General features: G+C 40.1%; 1 protein-coding gene across 3 annotated transcripts in view; it reads left to right on the top strand.

Moving 5' to 3' along the window:
* Positions 1–2,775: 2,775 nt before the first annotated feature.
* The window catches only part of dnajc6.L (DnaJ heat shock protein family (Hsp40) member C6 L homeolog), a 52,545-nt gene continuing 33,906 nt past the window's right edge, over positions 2,776–21,414 (top strand). Inside the window, exons 1-2 of one of the 3 annotated variants that reach the window (XM_018258228.2) lie at positions 2,777–3,007; positions 14,190–14,352. In XM_018258228.2, the coding sequence (XP_018113717.1) occupies positions 14,340–14,352 (13 nt within the window). In that variant the 5' untranslated portion in view covers positions 2,777–3,007; positions 14,190–14,339. Of the gene's footprint in view, positions 3,008–13,895; positions 14,353–21,414 lie in introns of those variants that run through there. The other 2 variants (XM_018258227.2, XM_018258226.2) reach the window with 2 other exon arrangements.

The raw sequence follows: 21,414 nt of genomic DNA, 5'->3' as shown, positions 1-21,414 counted from the left end.
TTACATCACCAATGAGCATGCAGGGGCGGGGTCTGACCATCCATCAAGCACCCTGAACTAAAGGTTTCACAGCATACTTGTAGGTTTTTTTCCAGTTTGTGCCTGTGTGCTGGTCTAAAAACTTTTGTGCACACACACACACACACACATGTGCACACCTTAGAGGGAACATTGCCAGTGGCCCAAGATTATATTTTTGTTATTTTTACAAAAGCACCAGACTTGGATGTATTTGTATATGTTTATGTGGCTAACAGGGTTCTAAAGTACTGGTTATCTATATGTGCTTCACTAAAAAAAACCTGTCACCTGTGTAAATGTGCAAAAAAGGCCATTTCAGAATACAGAGACCTGCAGCTTGCATTTAAAATGAAAGCGCCCTGCATATGATCAAAAAAGAGGCAGGGGGAGGCATCAGTGCACACACAGCAGATTTGGTGCCAAAATCAGACTCAATTAATATTTAAAATCTTTGGTGTTTGGATTACATTGTTTCGATGCTCTGCATGAAAATTATGTGTGTGCCTGATTCTTTAGGTGCAAGTTCACTGTGCTAATTGATGCAGGCTTCCATGGGAGTCCTTTGTCAATATGGGTTCTCTGCCTACTTCACAAAAGGGAGCAGAATGGACCAAGTGGAGCTGAGCACAACTATGTGGAGCCTATAGAAGTTCCCTCTAAGGTGTGCAAGCGCACACAAATTTTGAGGCCAGCATACACCACAAACAGTGGTGAAAACAACAAATTTCGTATTAATTCTGACCTGAGCACACAGTTTTTTAAAAACTACTCACCCAAGTATAAAATGTGCGCACAAATGATTTTTTTTAGCACATAGCTGAAAAGTAATTAGAGGGAACATTGGAAGCAAGTACATTTAATGACTATATTCGCACAATGACTGGGGGTAATTCTGAACAACCGCCGTTTAAGGTTGTCTGTTACTGCAGATATTCCCTGTGGTTGGACTTCACATTTCACTTAATTTCTATTATGATGTAGAGAGTGATATTCTGAGACATTTTGCAATTGGTTTTCATTTTTTATTACTTGTGGTTGAATTATTTAGCTTTTTATTCAGCGGCTCTTCAGTTTGCAATTTCAGCAGTCTGGTTGTTAGGGTACAAAATGCCCTAGCAACCATGCATTGATTTGAATAAGAGACTGGGATATGAATAAAAGAAACCCTAAATAGAAAGAAAAGTAATAAAAAGTATTAGGGATGCACCGAATCCAGGATTCGGTTCGGGATTCGGCCTTAATTCGGCCTTTTTAAGCAGGATTCGGATTCGGCCGAATCCTTCTGCCTGGCCGAACCGAATCCTAATCCTAATTTGCATTTGTAAATTAGAGGCAGGGAGGGGAATCACGTGACTTTTTGTCAAAAAACAAGGAAGTGAAAAATGTTTTCCCCTTCCCACCCCTAATTTGCATATGAAAATTAGGGTTTGGATTCTGTTCGGTATTTGGCCGAATCTTTCACAAAGGATTCGGCCGAATCCAAAAAAGTAGATTCGGTGCATCCCTAAAAAGTATAAATGACAGTACATTCATAGCCTTACAGAACATTTGTTTTAGATGAGGTCAGTGACCCCCACTGAAAAGTTTGTCAGAAGAAGAAGGCAAATAATTTACAAACTGTAAAAAATAGATAATGAAGACCAATTGGCCATTCTATAACACACTAAAAGACGAACTACCCCTTTCATACAGTTAATCTCATCCTGGTTGATTTAATTAGGTATGCACTGAATCCAGGATTTGGTTCGGGATTCAGTCTTTTTCAACTGGATTCAGATTCGGCTGAATCCTTCTGCCCGGCTGATCCGAATCCTAATTTGCATATGTAAATTAGTGTTGGGGATAGAAATTGCGTGACTTTTTGTCACAAAACAAGGATGTAAAAAATATTTTCCCCTTCCCACCCATAATTTGCATATGCAAATTAGGATTCGGTTCGGTATTCAGCTGAATCTTTTGCGAAAGATGTGGGGGTTCGGACAAATCCAAAATAGTGGATTCGGTGCATCCCTAGATTTAATGCTCCCCTTAACCACCATAAACCATTTCTTTAACTATTTCAAATCCCTATCCTCTTGTGACAAAACATAAAGAATTCCCAATAAGAAAAGGAAATTGACATCAGTCCATCGGACGACTTACCATGTTCCTGAGCTGACCACTGTCCATGCCTGACTTTCCTTTTGTGCCTGCGTAATAACAAAAAGGATTAGGTTTTTTTTTTTAAAATCTATTAACTATTTCCTGCCCGTGCCAGTCAGACAGAGGCTTGTGGCTTATAAACAGTGTCGGACTGGGACACCAGGGGCCCAACCAAAAGACCTTAGATCAGGGGCCCACTCTCAGTACTATTATAATTCCTCTCCTCACACATCCTCTATTCTGCTAGTCTCTTTTCTTTACATGCAAAAATCTATTATTTCAACTATTTAGTCTCTTTGTTCTCATAGAAATAGGGAATGGCCATGAAATAGGCCAAATGCTTTGAAGCAGGACACCTGAGCCCTCCGGGAGTTTTCCTGGTATCCCTGTGGGCCAGTCCGACACTGCTTATAAACATGTCTCCCGCTGCACAGGATTTCTCTTCAGGCAAGGCTCAGCAGCAGCCATAGTGTAGCAGGGAGAGGAGCCATAGCTATGAGCTGTTGTTGCGACTGACTGATCATAAAAGCAAGAAGAAAAGAAACCGTGGAAAAGTGGAAAGAGGGGGGGGGGGGGGGTTGGTGTGAGGGAATCCATGCCATGTTTTAGCCTGTGTTTATCTGCCAATTTGCTAAGCCTTCCTTTAAATCCTCCCTGTCCAACCACAAGACGCAGCACAAGAGCTGTCAGCAGCCCCCCATCAGCAGCCTACGCTACATTCATGGCCAGGGACCCGGTGACCTTTGACAGGATTTGAAAGACAAATGAAAAGACAGCGATTAATAAGCAGCCGGATTATTACTGATCCACGGAAACGAGAGGATGACGCATTGTGCAGATCCAGGTAAGAGAAGCTCCAGCTCTAAATATGGACCACTGACTCCTCTCTCCTCTCCCACTGGAAATAAGGGGCAGATGCAATATTAATGCAGAGCTGCCTGGAAAAGATAAATCCAGATTGCAGCAGGAGGCAGGGGTGCTTGTGGGTTTCACTGCAGGACGAAACGATAAAACACTGTGTTATGTGATAGATAGATAGATAGATAGATAGATGATAGATAGATATATAGATAGATCAGGCCACTCTCCTGAAGGGTTGCCAGTGGCATGAAAGCTTGAAGTACCCACTCTCCATGCCAGTTACTGGAGATCTTGTACATAAATAGGTACACCAACATTAGCTAAATAAACCTCAGCCATTATTTTATTGCTGATAAATGCATCCCTTGTGTGTCTCACCAACTGAGCCAACAGCTTAATATTTAGCTCAGATTGAATTTTTGTGATTATTGCCCCAATGACGAAGGAGAGGAATCTGCATAGCTGCTTGAGTGATTTGCTGATCACAGTGGATGCTGGGAGTTGTATTTCTACCAAAGCTGGAGGCCACAGTATAGATTTCCTCGATGAGCCAGTTCCTGCTGAAGTTGCATTTGAACGGTGCCATTTTTTTTACGTCGCAGTATTCACACGTATGTACGTCAGTGCCCTTGAAGTCTGCATTAACTGTGTAATGTTATTAGAAGCTGTTTTAATGTATATGGGCATCCTATGGGTATGTTTACTTCACGTGCCTAAGATTAGACAACATGTTAGCCAGATATTGATAATTACGAACTCCATTTGCTATAGCTAAACTGAGGTACAGGCCTTGTGGGAAAGGCCTGGTTTGCTGTCTAGGTTATTAATACACTTAAAGGTTAACTATTATGAAATGATACATCTAATATGAGCTGCACCAGTTTTTTTATGTTAGTACAATATTTCATATTGGTTATATTTAGAACATTGCTTAATTGCCTAATTTCTTGATGATTTCCTATAATAAAACCGATTTATTGCACTCTGCACCCCTGTCATCGCCCAATCTATCAGTATATTGAACAACAGTCCCCTTACTGGTGCCCCTATTTAAAAAAGAGTTCTCTTCATAAAATCCGTAGGTCAGCAGGGCAGAGTTTCCCTTTAAACCATCCACCGAGTACCTGAGAATATCCTTGCAGACTTCCAACAGTATACATTTCTCATTGGGGGTAGAGAATTCAATCAGCTATTGGAGAGAATGTTCTTATTGCAGCTAGGATATAGTCTAGAGAGGTTCCAAAGAAGGGTGTCCTGCTACAGGCAGGGCATACCCCCCAGAGGTTTCTAAAAAAAAATACTCCTACTCAGGAACTGCAGATGCTGCTTACTCAGCCCCTGCGGCAACAACAACACCCACTTCCCAGGCCATAAGACTTTGTTTCAGTAGAGGGAGGGATCTTGCCAAGCCCCCCTGGTGTGAATTGGTTTGTACACTGTAGCTCCAGGGGGGTTGGGGGCTGCTAATTCTCTAATCCCTTGACTGTTATGTCTTTTTTTTTTTATACTGAAAAACATGCCCTTCTTCTTATCAGCATTCGTCACAGTTGTCATTTAGAGTAGAAAACAGATGAGCTGGGGTCGTAAAAACAGGCATGCCCCCCCAAAGAAAAACTATGCCTAAACAGAAGTCTTTAATACACTAATTATCTAATACAGTCATTCTCATGAAAAATGTTGCTCTGGTCACAACCACTCTTTGGTGACTGCTTACTGAATATGCAGGGGCTGCTGGAGAAGTGACAGCAAAGCTCTGGTGGCCACTGTAAGAATTTAATTTGGAAAATATGTATATAATGTTCCTAAAATTTCCAGATCCAGAGAAAGCATCACATTGCAGCTCAGCTGTACTCAAAGTAGCATAGCTAGAGGGCTCCCACATCAGCAAATACATTGTGCCTCAAAAAAAAAAAAAGTGTCATCTCTCAGGCTTCTGTTGGACTACAATACCCAATTTAAGGGATCTTAAAATAAAATAATCTGGGGGGGTCACTTCTCTTTGTCTGCCTAAAATATGCCGGTAGAGTAAAGCTGGTCGTACACCCAGTGTGTCCTCACTCTAACAGTTGCCAAATAGACCTCCACTATTATTAGGAGAGAGGGAGAGGATCAGCAGTTACTGTGATCTAAAAAAGTCACTAGTCATCAAAAAATGTGTCCTCCACACAATAGAAGCCACTCTCTGGTTGGGGGAAACAATTTTTTACTTTTTTTTTTTTAAATGCCCCATGTGAGCTATAAGCAACCAGCGCCAGGAGGGAGCTCCCAGTTCAGGTGGCCATGTTTAGCTAGAAGCATGTGCATAACAGGCTTCTTATGTTTGTAGCACATACAGTGCTGTTGCATTAGGCAGATCAATATTGGCCACTAAGTTTTGTCACAAAAAACTCTGCACAAACTGTACATAAGGGCAGCTGGGATAGGAGTTAAATTAAGGACAGGTCACTGCTGGGGTAGGAGGCAGTTACAGAATCAATCATCAGGAGGAGATCTGTCTTCCAGACACGGTATATACTTAAAAAATCTAATGCTAAGGTTGGTGGCACACGAGGCTGCTTGGGGAGATTAGTCACCCAACGACAAATCGCTCTCTTCTCCTAAATGCCTTCCCACCGGCTAGAATGTAAATTGCCAGTGGGATGGCACTCAGAACACTTCAGGCGACTTCCGAAAGCTGAAGCGATCCGAGTACCATCCCGCCGGCGATTTACATTCTACCTGGCAGGAAGGCATTTAGGGGAGATTAGTCGCCAAAGAGGGGGGCGACTAATCTCCCAGAGTAGCCATGTCTGCCACCACCCTAATATTGAACACAATAAATTTTGTTCTGCCTGTTCTTTTTTTAAGAAAACAAACAAACAAACAAACAAACAAAAAAAACCTAAATAATTTTTTACCATTGAAAAACACAAATTTTAAAGTTATTTTTCACCGAACTTCCACCCCCTTGTTTATAAACAGGGCAATTTGTTTAGCGTTGCTTATCTACCTTTGAATTATAAAAAAATAAAAAAAAAGCAGCGGCCATTAAGCAGCTCAGCCTTTACAGTAGACACTTGATTAGTTTTAGCAACTCTTCTCGTGCTCTGCAGCATCAGGAAGTGAAGGAAATGTCGATATGAAACTGATTCATTTTCTTGTTTAGTGTCAGAAATAACAAAATCCATAGATATTTTATAAGTAACACAATAGGCAACAAGTATGTTCAACCACGAGCTATTCATTGAGTGGATGTTAAAAAGGGGGGGGGGGGTGAATATTGCATCAAATCCAACTCAGAGCCAAAATATACAAATTCTAGCATACTATGAGAGTCCTCATCCAGTGGTGTAACTAGAGGGGGAAGACCCCACAACCGAGGTGGGGGGGAACAGGGTGCTTGGGGGGCGGGAGGGGTAGTGGTGACCTGCAACAGGCTCGCAAATTTTGCGTGCCCCATGGGTGTCCCATGATAGTCAATCAGGAGACAGGCCATGTGCAAACATACATTGTTAAATAAACACAGCACACAAAAGTCTGCTTTGCTATATACTGTAACTGTGGGCAGCTCCGTTCCTCTGCTGACATGGGGTACTAGGATATGTAGTCCATTGGCAGATTGAGGACTGGGCCCTAATTTTATACTAGTCTATAGCGTATAGGGTTAAACCTGCTACAGAGGGCAGGTTAATTTTCAGCCCCTAAAACAGGGATTCTTAACCTATGTTTTGGGACCCATGCTGTTTAGAATGAGTCGTAATGTCCCCTTTAATAATGTGGCTTATTCCTACAGCAGAGAATAGTAATTACAGTAAGGTACATGACTGGTTTTATACCAACTTTTAGGCTGCAAAGCTGAATTATTTACTTGCTGTGGGTTCCTTGAGAAAAAGTTTAAGAAACACTGCCCTAGAGGATTGCTGATAAAGCAGAACTCAAATCTCTTCTTAGCTGTTTTCTTAAAGTGTAACTTTATGCTGGGCATTGACTGGAAAACTTTTTCTAGTTATCCTTTATTTATATAGTACAAGCATATAATGCAATACTTGGAAAATGTTTAACTTTCACAGCAGTCCCAGGAGTAATGCTGAAACGTTGGTAAACACTTCCAGTGAGCATAAACGTAAAATGCTATTTTCTTACATCTAGGGATAACTTATGCTGGCTTATTGGATGTCATATAACACTGAGCAGGTGCCCAAACCCCATCCTTGGGTGATATATGTATTTGGGAGGACTGGGGTGTATCCAGTAGAAAATCATGCAACAAATTCCCTGGCTGAAATTGAACAAAATACTCCATGTGCTGCCTGCTGTTATAGCTCAGTTTGTATTCCATTCCTTTTTTAATTTATAATTTTTATTAAAACCAATAATTTAGAAATACAGTACTAATGATCATTAGTAGATCCTGCCACTAGGTGGCACCTGTAATGAGAAGCGGCAGAGAACGAAAAATATCTGGTAAATGGCTGCTGCAAAAGGCTTTAGACATCAGGCTTTGAAGTTAGAAATACCACTATAAGCAATGCTGTTTTTTTTTGCTCTGTAGAAATGAATGAATGCATAAAATAACTTTATAAAATTCCTAAAGGGCAATACCATACGGGTGCTGCTTGCATGAAATCCTGCTGCCTGTTGGGTGACAAAACACTTGGAAATACATTCACCTCAAATAACATTGTAATCATTGCATTCCTACTGGTGCACTTATGTTACTGCTTGAAAATGCAGCAGAGAGGTATTTCTGGGTACTTTGTTGTCCGAGTGCAATTGTGCACAGGCATCAAAACACCATGTGTGTCATTGTATAAAGGGATCTCAAGGAAGCCAACAGCAGCTAGGCAATATCTCTAGAGAATGACTGCACTACAGAATAATTGTAGTGAAAAAGGATACTGATGTAAGGCTTATTATATGTATTTTGTGTGTGTGATCCTCTTTGAGAGCACAGTATCAATTAAAATGCATTTGCCTGCCTTTTATTTAAATAAGAAACTGTCAATATTCTGGCACTGTCATACAAGCATCGCTTGGGAAATTAGAAGTTTGTAGTGTTCCTGAGGAATCCTTGTCTGAAACTTCTGTTACAAGCAACAAACAAATGGGAAAGGGGCTGCAGGTACAATAGGTTGTTCAGTCTTCTTGCACACTTAAAGCCAATTTTGTCTTATAAATTGTGAGTGCCTAAGCCTTCCAATGCATGTGAATTTTGTTTTTCTTCCTGAAGATGTATTATGGAATAAATATATCCCAATATGTAATTATGGTACCTAGTTTGGCAAAGTTCAGTTCACCTTTACCAACCAATAAGATGTATAATTTTAAACAGGTGATCACGAAATTCTCTCCTCTGATTGGTTGCTATGGGTGATTAGACCAGTAGCAAACTTTGCACATTTTATAAAATGTCTCCAATGGCTCTGCTGCAAAACTTGGGACTTCTGATGCCATTTATGAAGCAAATGTGTTGCTGTACAACTGTGCTGCTAATGTGTCCTTTTCAACACAATATATAGAATAAAGGCCTCTCTGTAATTATACCATCTGTATATTTGTGTTTAAAAGTACCTTCATCTTCTGTTACTTCATAGTTCCAGTTACCTCTTCTGCACCAAAATCCAAAAGCTTTTCATTTTATGATTAGGGATACTGGGGTTTGTATGTTAGTGATGACCCCTTGTGAGAGGGGTTAGCTGTGAGTGTGTGTGTTTTAATTAGTTAACAACAAACAGGTTAACTGGGGGGAATTGTAAGGAGTAGAATGGATTATTTTATGTAAGTACAATTATTTCTGGTTCAGTCACCAGGTGGCATTGATAAGCAGGAAAAGTCCATAGGAGAGGTTATATAAAGCAGAGTACAACTTTCTCTTTGGCTAATAAGGAGAACAAGTGCATGACACCAGGGAGACTGAGGCCTGTCATCTCAGGAAGGTACCAAGAAGAATAGATAGGTTATTTATCAAAGGTCGAATGTTTCGAGTTTTTTATACCTCATATTAACCTACTTCAATGGTTTCTTGTTTAAGAAAAAACTTGAATGGAAAAAACTAAATTCTGCTATTTCAAGTTGAGAAACCCAAAAACTCTTGTTTCGGCAGGAAATACTCTAATTGCTTAAATCATTTGCAACTTCTTCAAATGGTTCAAGGGACCTCTGCCACTGACTCCTATATGATCTCCTCAGTTTTTAGTTGGTGTATTGTCTGATTCAAGCTATTTCCAGGGAAGGGGTGTAATAAATATAAACAAATTTAAGGTTTTTTTTAACCCGAAAATGTGAGTTTGACCCAAAAAAAACCTCATGAACTCTAATTTTCATGGAAAACACAACTTGAACCTTAATAAATCTGCCCCTTAGTTAAGTTAGATAGTGGTTAGATTTGTGGAGCCTGCTGTATGTGATGAGAGTTAGTGGTAAGTTAGTGAGTCAGGTAGTTGAGGCTCCAACGGGGACAGAAGAAGGGACAAGTGTCCCGGCGGTACTTCGCTCTCATAAGGACCAAGTTGAAGAGGCACTAGGTTAAGTAGGGCCTAGTGTCTAGATTGCAAGGCTGACTCTTGTGCTGCAAGTATGTAAGATGGTACAGCATCCCTGACAGGAAGGAAGAAACATGCTATATTGTTTATTGGGGAATTTTTTGTGATAATGGTTATCCAAGAAGCTGTACTGGAGACCGTAAATAGTGTTCCTTAATTAGCAAAATCATGTAAACTTCCAGTTCATTTACTATTAAGTTGTACATTACAAAGTTTCCCCCTGTGTGTGACAGTGGTACGGATACCATTCAGCCAGGTGATCCAAGGATTTACCTCTTACATTCTTATCGGCCTTTGCCAAATCAATGAAATTGCCTTGTCTTTCAGGAAACGAATGCTTGAACTGTGCAGTCTGTGTGTGTGTGTGTGTGCCCATATATGTATCATGCCACAGGAAAACACTAACTTTATTTAATGTTGGTTGAAAACCAAAAACACATGCATACAATAATGTGACAACAACTGTAAGAGATTGGTCGTACAGGTTCCTGTTTACTTGATTTACATGCAAGATGAATTTTGCATGACCTGTTAGCAGGAAGTAGTTTCTTCTATTATATTAATTAGGCTTTGGCATAATCTAATTTTCACTTGTAATATTTTGTAACACATACAAATGGCTTCCGTTGTGTGGGTAATCAAAGCTAATCACTACGCATTCAAGACTATTCTAGGTTTACCAGCAACCATCCACATATTGACTCATAATGATCAATAAGGACCAGTCTTGAGAAATGTATTAAGTAAACATTTCTAAAACAAACATACTTAACAGTCTTTGGTTTTTAGGCTTAATTTTGATGTACTGGGCTGTTCCGGTTCTACTTCTATTGTAAAAAGGTTTTTGTTCAAACAAACATTTAGAGGCTCATTCCTCTTGAGTGATTGTTAGGAGATTTCATTTAAATTATGGATTAAATGTGACAGCTCATTTCATCCTCCTAGACAGAAAGTTCTACACAAGCGTAAAGGGCAGTTAACCAGAAACAAATTTCTTCTCCAGTTGTAAATTTCCTTACCAGAATATTTATCAAATGGTGTAGGTTCTGCTTAAAGGAGTTGTTCATCTTTTTTCATTTTTTTAGTTCTGTTGTTTTTCTGAAATAAAGACTTGTTTCAATTACTTTCTATTATCTATTTGTAACTGTTTTTCTAGTATTGAAGTTTACTTTTTCACCTTCTAAGGGTAATGTCACACCTGGAGATTCGGGGAGATTTAGTCGTCCGGTGACTAATCGCCTCTTTTTTGGGGAGACTAATCTCCCTGAACTGCTTCCCCCTGTCTTCCGCCTGCGGCATGGCACTCGCGACACTTCATTTTACGAAGTCGCCCGAAGTTTCCTTGTGAGGCAACACCCAACAGGTGCCCTTTAAAGGAGAATTCAACCCGTATTCAAAAAAAAACCCTCCCCCCCAGCCTACATGCCCCCCCCCTGGGCAAATGGCCCTAATTTTTTACTCACGATGGAGTTCACGGCAATCATCTTCTTGTTCTCCGGTAATTTTCGTGCATTGACGGCATTTTCGGCGCATGCACATTTGGAGTAAATTTATGGTCCCGAACAAATGTGCATGCACCGAAAGTCACAAAAATTTCCGTGACTTTCAGCTCATGCGCAGTTGTTCGGGACCAGAAATTTACTGCAACTGTGCATGCGCTGAAACTTCTGAAAAAGACAGAAGAAAGAAGATGGCCGCCATGAACTCTGAGGCCAGAATCTGCACGGAGGAGTGAGTAAAAAATTAGGGGCATTTGCCCGGGGGGCAGGTAGGCTGGGGGGAGGAGGGTCTACCCAGGGTGGGGGGGAGGGGTTTTTTAAACTATGGGTTGAATTCTCCTTTAAAGGCAGCTGTTAGAATTGATATAATAGTTGCTAATATTCCTCAGATGTTGCTGAGAAATGTATCAACTAATGCCTAATGGTAAACAATCGGAAAACAACTGAAAAAAAAGTGTTTGGAAGGTGAACAACCAACCAAATGAACAGTTGTATATATTTAACAGTGAACATTATTATAAAATGTTCTGATAATTACACTGCTGGCTGCATAATTCTGCACTGACAAATTTTAAAATATGAACTGTTTTCCTTCATACTTTTTTTTATTTTTTTTATAATTTCTTCATATTATATATATTGTAAAAGGAATGAAGACTTATTGTAGCTTGTACAGCAGGAGTTCATGCTTACATGTTTCATGCTATACTTAGCACTTTTTGTGAGTCTGTGACTCTATGAGGTAACGGGGGGGGGGGATCACTGCCAGGGTCCTAAAAAAAAAATCACTGTTATTCTGTTTCGTGTATTTTTTTTTCCAGAAAATGTATAGCTCTTCCAAATCTTAAAACCAAACCATAACATCAAGCATTGTGTACCAACTCTGGTCTTTTGTCATTCTAAGGCACCAGGGTTCTTAGAGGTAAAAGTGGTTCTCTGGAGGTGGCTCTGCCGTGTGAATGGATTACATTGGGAGGGTCTTGTGTGTGCCCAGCTTTAGTGGAAAGCAAATACTATATTTACTACATTCTTGCTCGCTGTATTGAGAAATAAAAACGGTCAGAGTGCAGTGGTGTAACTAGCCTTTGCTGCCCAATAGCACTGTTTTGCCTCCAATCCTAATCTTATTTAGGACGGAGTACAAGATACTGTTTTATTATTACAGACAAAAAGTAATAATTTGTGAAATTTAGAATGATTTGTTAAAAATGGAGTCTATTGGAGATTTCCTTCCCATAATTTGAAGCTTTTTATACAAGGGGTTTTTGGATAACCGATCCTACACCTGTATTACAAATTTGTGGGACAATAAAAAATGATGTAAAATTTGGGAAAACTTTAAATCAGTGTATGTTAAATTGTGGTATTACTATATATTTATTTCAAATGAAGTATTATATTTATAAGAATAGGCTTTTGCTGCACTACAACTTCCAACATACTTGTGCTAGTAGCAAGGAGTGGGGATCTTTGAACTGCACATGTTACAGGGAGGGGACTATAACTTTGTGCTTGAAGTGCAAGAACACAGTAGGCCGGAGACTTTTAATGGTCTTATATGCTTTAAAGGAAAAGTAAACCCTATATATAGGGTGCATGGTGCTTATAGTTGTTTATTATCCAGTGTAGACATTGATTTATCAGTGTCATGGGTTGGGCATTTGGTTCAGTGCAATCTGACATGTGGGGCTAAATTACATGCAATATAATTGATCATTAACCCAAGAGGCTAAAGGAGAGGATGACCCAAGTGTAATCTGTATGTGAACAACTTTATTTGTACAACACGGGTATCATGTTTTGTTGTATTTGGCTATTAAAGCACAGTGCTTATATATTTCTCTCCTGCTTTGCAAAGTTATATGCTCAAATCTGCATTCAGACAAAAGTGAAAAGTAAATGCCTACAACCTTTTTTGTGTTAGCGTTCCTTAATAGGCTCACCAGTGACGTGTAAAATTAGGAAGTCAGCAGAGTTTTTGCAGCAAACCCTGAGAATAAAAAAATACTAATTAAGTAGTATTCCCCTAGTTCTTATTGCTTTGGCCCAATGCAGACAATAAAAAAAATGTGCTGGCATATCTATAAAGTGGCCATTTAGTTAAATGGTGCAAGAGATAAAAAGATTTTGGAAGAAAGCCTCCTCAGCACAATTACATAAATGTCCCATCGCACACACCATTGTACATTTTTCTTTGACCAGTCATCGGGCAGACCTTTCTGAAATGTCCAACCCCTAGCCCTGCAGCTGTGTTTGAACTGTAATTCCCAGAATCCCTTAACTGCCTTGGGCTGAAAGTTGGGCATCTTTGTGATTTTATAAGTATTCTTTCTTATGTATGTTTATAAATATATATATATATATATATATATATATTTAGTGATGTCATTGGTTAACAAGTGATGCTTAGTGATGTCACCTGTTATATTATACGCTCATGGATGGGGCTGTGTGAGGTCATTAGTGGCACATAGCTATTTGAAACTTTCGTATCATTTAAAAAAATTAAATAGCAACCTTATGTAATATGTATAGGAGTGACCTACCCTCTAAAATAATACATGATGAAAGTAAGTACTACTAGTGTTGTCCCTTGGTTTCAAACAGCACTGTGTGCAGATTGTGGCCCACGTGGTGACATATTAGCTAATGGCAGGTGGATGTAGAGACTAGACTAGCCGTTATTTCATGTTAGCCATATGTTCCAGTGACAATAATAATGCGTGAGCAGAAGCTCGGGGTGTAAATGGGTTGGAGTGGCAGGGGGAGGGCCGCTGCTGCATTGTCTGTGATCACACACACACACACAGGCAAGACAAAGGCACTTTCCCCCCCATTGAGTCCAGCAGTAGCAGCAGTAGTATCAGTAGCAGCAGTAGTAGCAGTAGTATCAGTAGCAGGAGGCCTACGCACAGCTCCGCTAGGACCCGGTGTTTCCTGCTGGATGTCTGATGAGCCCTGCCCAGTGTAATCCCACAAGCCAGGGGAGAGGGAGGGAACTAGCAGGCCCATAATAAGGTCACGAACCTCTTTGATAGCTCCTCCCGGCAGTGGAATGCTGCTGCTGCTCCTCGCACACTGACCCATGAGCCTGCTCGGGAGCTACCGGAAAAAGCCCAATAACGATGGCTATGAATCTTTACAGCTGGTGGACTGCAACGGCGATACGAGTAAGAAGGAGCGGCCGGCGAGCAGCAGGCAAGGAGTGAGCGGGGCAGCGGCAGTGACAGCCCAATCCGGAGCATCGGCAGCAGCCGCCCGGAGCCCGGCCAGACAGGCAGACTGCGGCAGCACCATGGACAGCTCAGGTACTCACTTCAGCTTCTCCTTCTTCCTTCCATACATCACTCTGCTGATCTGCTGTACACACCCCTCTTACCCATCACTGGGGCCTTGCTGATGTGGAATTGTACAGCCCTCCTTATTTATAGCTCTCTCTGCTCACACTCATACACCCATTTGTCTCCTACTCATCATCATCATCCCCACCACTGGGTGTAGCACAGCTTGCCCACTCATCCCCATGACTTCATAGAATACTAGCAGTCAGAGGAAAAGCTGTGGGACATCACCTTAATGCTTAATTAATGTGTATAAAATATCTACACTTTACACTTACCCCTACACCTGTTAATATTAGTTTAAATAAAATTGTCATGTCAGCCTTGAAACCTTTCCTGGGATCTTGCCAATTGCCATGTAGCCATCATGAAGGCCTAAGTAAGGGCTTCTCATTCAGGGGGTACCTACAGAAAAAGCAGACCCTGCGGCTGCAGCCCCCCCGAGTATAGTAGCCCCATGAGGCCATAATTCATATACAATTTCAATGAAAATTCTAAGCTCTAGACATTTTTGGGGCCTGAAAAACAATTTGCTGGGGACCCCAGTAATATTCAGTTATGCCACTTTTCTCATTAAATGTGTTTTCTGTCCCAATGGGGCATCCTGTAAGCAAGTACATTCTATACCAGTATTGTGATTAATAATTCTCATAAACGTATTGACTTAAACAATAAATAATATACATGGAACAATATGTTCATTTTCAGGTTATACAACTAAAGAATATAGGACTATAAAGGGATCATCAATTCTGTGGTTTTTATTTCTGTTATGCGTAGTAAAGTTGAGTGTTTGTTTTTGAAAAATATGTTCTTAATTTAAAACTACCTTTGTGTAAGGCATATATCATCACACTGTAGTCTCATGCCTTACTAAGCAGTTTTCCTACAGTTCAATTCTTCATCCAAACATTACTTCTGACTGCAAACCACATGCTGTAAGTCCCAGACAGATTTCACCAGCTCCACGTGATTCAGCAGTTTGCATTGCACTGCCCTCAAACAGCATGGTTATATTGTTTGAAGCAGGAAAAAAATGAAGTGTTGAGGAAGGAAAAGAATTGCATTTATTTCACAAGTTTGGGATGGTATAAACACTTTTTTAAGAATCCTGCAAACATTTTCATAGTTCCATGTCAAGTTGGTCTCCATGCTACAATGTTAAACATTGCAGCACAATGTATTCATGTGTTGTGCACTCCAAATATAAATACAATTTAAAGAAATTGCTGTTAATTGTAACTGGATTGATGTGGAACCTAATGATGACTTATTCAGCACAGCATGTTTTTCAATTTGAAAAAGGAGTCACCTTTGAGCTTGTAAAGAGAAGAGTGATCAAATAGTTAATTTTCCTTTCTTTCTTTTACAAATCAGCACTTTTGTCCTGATTTAAAGCCTGGATCCTAGCTATATTTATAACAGATTTCCTGTTGATAACAAAGTGTTCTGTTTTCCATTGTACTAAATGGTTTCCTAAAGCTAATCTATTTTGCCACCTTGCAGTGTTCCTTACCTGAGGTTGGACTCCTGGCATCTCCTCAGCCATGGCTGCTACAGCAGTGACCTCATAGGTTGGCACTATTTGCACCACATATCATTTCTTCTCCGCCCCATGCTTAGCTTTACAGCTTCTATCGGCATTGGCTTAAGAGATGTTTGGGAGGAGGCAAAGTGTCAGTTTAACACATTAGATTGGTGTGAACAGGTTTTTTAAAGTGATACAGACACTTCCCTGTAAAAACCTGTCCGTATTACTTTAACTGAATACTGTTAAGGATAATGCTTGTTAGGATCGGTTTTCAGTGTCTGTGCACACATTGCTGTGTTCTATTCCTTTCATTTGAAATCCATTAATAAATGAAAGTATTGCTTAATGGACTAACACACTGCTAGAAGGATCACCAGACTTGCCATGGGAAGGATAGATACTGTTGGAAGGATGCAGATATTTCTGTGATTGGGCATGCTGCTTGGCAAATAACTAATGGGGTGATAGTATGTTTTAAAATGTTGAATTAGAATGCATACTACTGTTGGTGGCAGGACATACATATTACTAGAAGAGCTGAGTGTGGAAGAGACAAACACACTACTATAAGGAGACAGTGCTTGAGGTACATACATACTGCCTGCGGGACAAACAAAGCTGTGGAACAGAAAAACTGATGGAAAGATATATTTTTGGACAGACAAGCAGCAGGATGGACGGAGTAGGTACTGTATTAGCACATTTGCAAGCCCACAGAATGCACTGCTATGCTTAACATCAGTATGTTTTAACAGCGGTGTTACTTCAGTCATAGCCAGTGTTTATAAAAGCAAAGAATTAGATAGCCAGCAAACCTTTTAAGAAAGCCGTTTAGGTATTTTCTTTCTACTCCGCAGTGTTCATGCCAATTGTGGTTACATTTAAAGTAAAAATAATCCTTCAATGAAAATCCCAGTTTATCTGTTTAAATCTGGCTCCTTTATCTCTGTCCCTGCCACTGGAGTTGGAAATATTAAAGGGGATGTAAAGGCATAAATAAAATCCAATATGAATCTCTATGCAGTCACCGACTGGGAAACGAACAAAGCTGCTTGAGTTCTGCATGGCTGCGAAGTAAGGTGGTGGGTGTTGGTTCCCCCTGCTGTTTGAAAGTAGGATCATTTCCCTGCAAAGTAGCTAGGGACTATCTGAAGTTTCCCATCCTCAGCAGTCAGAGCAAGTAAAACTAAGGGGGAATTTCACTGCATAGAGTCTCGGTTTCTTATAAAAACGGTAGACATTTTATAATTAAAGTATATTGGAGATGTTTCTTTTTCATTAAAAAAAGTAAAAATGGAATTTTATTTCTTTGCCTTTACACAGAAGTGTACCCATTTTGGATTCAGGGGAATGTGTCCTCTACAAATATAAATATATAGGGCTTTCTGGGGTGAGTGTGCTTTACCCCTTATAAAATGCTGTAATGTGTTGATTGTAGACTGAAAGCTTTGAGGTAATTTTTTTAAAAAAATGTCACAATTTAAGGATATACTTGCACAATTTTAGGATAGAATTGCAACTTGGCAGTTTTAAGAACAAAAATATATTTACGCTTTTCTTTCCAATAATATGTAGTTTTCTAGGGTCCTCTTGTTTCTAGGTCCTCTTGTTGTCCTCTTGACAAAGCTACGCTGGGAAGTGAAACAGCTGTTGAGACGTGAAGACTCCTGTGGAATAGGGGCCCCTCTCTGCTCCTGTGCACAGAAGTCTCCTAGGTATTGTCTCTCCCCAGGCTCATATTGAGCAAATCTGAGAGATATGTTGCTCGTTGGATGTAATTAGATGGAAGTCTTAACTAAAGTTACATTGGTGCATGGAACAGTTGGCATATAATATCAAGTTTATCTATATCACATCAGCGATGGCAGAGAAGTATTAACTATGTAACATGATCTTATTCAATATGCTGTTTAGCACTGAACTACAACTCACACGCTGGCAAATCTGTGCACCTAAGGATACAAGCAACACACTGATCCTACATTGAAGTATTTTGGATATTAATATAAGCGCCACAATGGGAGTTTTTTTACAAATAGGAGACCAATTTTGGAAAACAAGCCAAGAATGCTTAATTACAATGGTGTATACATAATTAATTTGCAGCTGATGCATCTCTCCTTGAAATCTTTTCAATATACATATGTCAAGCTTACAAGTAGAAATGACAATATTTTTGCGGACATTGTATTAATGTTTGGTGGACTTTTTAGTCCAATATTTACAGCAGTTATTATTTACAGTATTGTGATACAATATTACTTTGCAATATAATTTTTTGTGTCACAGAAGGGAGGGACCCCTCCTCTTACAGGAGTCTTACCCCCACATGTAATAAAATGCACTAAGTTTGCCCAGGAGCAGTAACCAGTAGCAACCAATAAGATGTTTGCTTTTAAACATGTGACCAGGAAATTCTACCTGCTGATTGGTTGCTATAGGTTACTGCCCCTGGGCAAACTTAGTGCCTTTAATTACATAACCCCATTAGGGTTAGTCCTTTCTGTGGCTCAGGACTCAGGCAGGGGGCGGAGCCCTGACATCAGAGGAGCAGCTTGATTACAATGTAATTCTCCTACCGCACACCTGTAGTTCACCAATCCTGCAAACTGGTGGTGCGTTCCTTACGTTGACCCGGCCGGGTCCCTTAGCAACCATTGTGTAAAAGAAACGGATCCGCACACACACCGATTAGTGCAGTCGGGGATTATCCCCTTTTATTCAGCCACCAAACATCAACGTTTCGGGGGGGAACACCCACCCTTCATCAGGATACAATTATTTGTGCAGTCACCCATTTAAACCCAACTTCCCACGCCTTCTTTTCCCATCATGCAATTTGCCATAAAAATTAACCCTTATGTGGGATACAGGAAATTCGACCTATATGTTACATACAATAAAGCAATCAATTTGGTATGACAGTCCACAAAATGATCTTTTTCTTTCTTAAAGTGCCCATGTGCAATCATTATTGTAAAATATGGTATCAAAACATTATTTTAAACAACTTTTTCTAAAAAGCCACATACATTAAACACCATATTGCAAAAATCCATGTGTTGTATTATAATACCTTACTGCCCTTGGGATTTTCTAATAACCCTTAATATTATATGTGATCATTCAGCAGTTCTTATCTGTAAGAAATGAATAAAAACATGCAAGAAGGTTAAAAACAGTTTTTCTCTCATAAGAAACACGTATAACTAAAATTCTCGTTAAGGCCCTTTGGTGGCCTTTTGGATTTGGCAGCTAAAAACACTCACACCAAAGGGCCTTAACGAGAGTTTTTCTTATGAGAGAAAAACTGTTTTTAACCTTCTTGCATGTTTTTATTCATTTCTTACAGATAAGAACTGCTGAATGATCACATATAATATTAAGGGTTATTAGAAAATCCCAAGGGCAGTAAGGTATTATAATACAACACATGGATTTTTGCAATATGGTGTTTAATGTATGTGGTTTTTTAGAAAAAGTTGTTTAAAATAATGTTTTGAGGGGGGGCGGAGCCTGACGCCATGCTGTCCGGACGTAACTTCTAGGAGCTCTTCCTCAGCAGACTCGATCTCGGCATTTTAAGGGGACTCATTCGCCTTCATAAACGCTGATCTGGTAAAGTGTCCCCACAGGATCTTACTTACTCGATTATGGCTACTGCTAAACTCCGTGGTTCGCAGAAAGACTTCTTTAAGAAGCACACTCCGGGCCTGCCGAAAAACCAAGATGGCGCCGGCTCACCTACAAGCAGCCCTGAACACCGCGCTGCACTCTCATCTGACTCCTATCTCAAGAAAGAGGACTTAGACACAGGTCTGGATAATTTATTTACCAAACTTACTAAGTCATTTCACACAGAGCTTAAATCTGCAGTCACTGATCTTTCAGCAGAAATATCAGCTCTAGGTACGCGCACTGACAACTTGGAAACTAAACATGACGCCTTAACACAAGCTCATGAAACTTTGCAACAGCAAGTACTTTCGTTACAAAGAAATGTCACTGCACTTAATTTACATGCAGAAGATTTGGATAACAGATCGAGACGCAATAACTTGCGAATCAGAAATGTACCGGAGTCTTTTACTGACCTACCAAAAGTCTTTGAGCTTCTCTTTTCTAAATTATTGCCAGAGTATAGTTCGGAATTGTTAATGGTGGATAGGGTGCACAGAGCCCTTCGCCCTAAACCACAAGTCGGGGAACCCCCTCGCGATGTTATTGCTCGACTCCATTACTTTGAAACTAAGGAGGACCTACTTCGCTCCGCTAGAAGTCATGAAGCGGTGGAATTGGATGGAGAACCCTTACAATTGTACCCAGATATTGCACCTTCCACCCTGCAAAAACGTCGAGAATTACGACCGACGACTCTGGCATTGCAACAAGCTGGCTTGAAGTATCGCTGGGGTTTTCCCTTTCGGCTTACTGTGTTAAAGAATGGGGTAATATTCTCCATTACAGATCCTCAAGATGGCGCAGGTCTTTTGGTTCGTCTGGGTGTTACTCCTACGGAAAGTTTATCTACTCCGAAAAGAAATACTTCTCCTCCGCTACAACCAATATGGGACAAGAAACCGATGAGACGCAAGCCTTGACGGTAATTTCGCTAATATAGCGACTGGAATTTGGATACCACTATTGTTTTTTTTTTTTTTTCTCCTTACCTTGTCTATAGCCACTACGTTCCCGAGAGATTTAATACACATTTCGCTTGGAAGTTGCCTCTGTTTTTGCATGTTTTTACCGTTTTTGTCCTGACTTCATGGCCTTCTCCCTCCCTCTGGATAGCCATGGATCACTGTTGTGGGACTCAATGGTGACGGCTATGGCTTACTCGAGGATTTTATATCCTCAGACAAGTTTGAACTTTTTTTTGAATTTACTGTTTTTTTTCCATACTAGTTGGTTATTGTTTTTTTTTTTATATATATTGTTTTTATGTCTTCTTTTTTGTCCTCAGAACAATTGGCTTCCGTTATTGTACAAGTTTGCTATGATGGGTATCAGATTTACAATAGCGCCTGTTATATCTATACGGGCTCCAATCCATATGGGCGGATCAATGTATCGCTTTCTGTTTCTAATTCTGTATGGCGTTTAATATTATCTCACATAATGTAAAAGGATTGAACTCTCCAATTAAGCGGAAGATCGCGTCACAGCATTATTTACGGCATAAGGCGGATGTTGTAGGTTTGCAGGAAACGCACTGGCAACACACTGGTCCGTCACCTTATCTTCATAAGTCTTATGCCCAAATATATGCCACTACTTATACAGAAAAGAAAAGGGGAGTTGCAATCGCATTCCGCTCACATTTGTCTTTTGCACCGCAAAAAATCATTTTAGATTCAGAAAGCAGATATATTCTCTTACAGGGCACTCTATTGGGTTTGGAGGTAACCATTATTAATGTTTATGCTCCATTTACAGGACTACAGCTATTTTATACTAAAATCTTTGATTTGTTACATCGTTATGCTAAGGGAATG

Source organism: Xenopus laevis, chromosome 4L (genome assembly GCF_017654675.1).
Source record: "Xenopus laevis strain J_2021 chromosome 4L, Xenopus_laevis_v10.1, whole genome shotgun sequence".
Classification (NCBI taxonomy): domain Eukaryota; kingdom Metazoa; phylum Chordata; class Amphibia; order Anura; family Pipidae; genus Xenopus; species Xenopus laevis.
The sequence above is the reverse complement of the archived record's forward strand: the minus strand, read 5'-3'. Positions and strand labels throughout refer to the sequence as shown.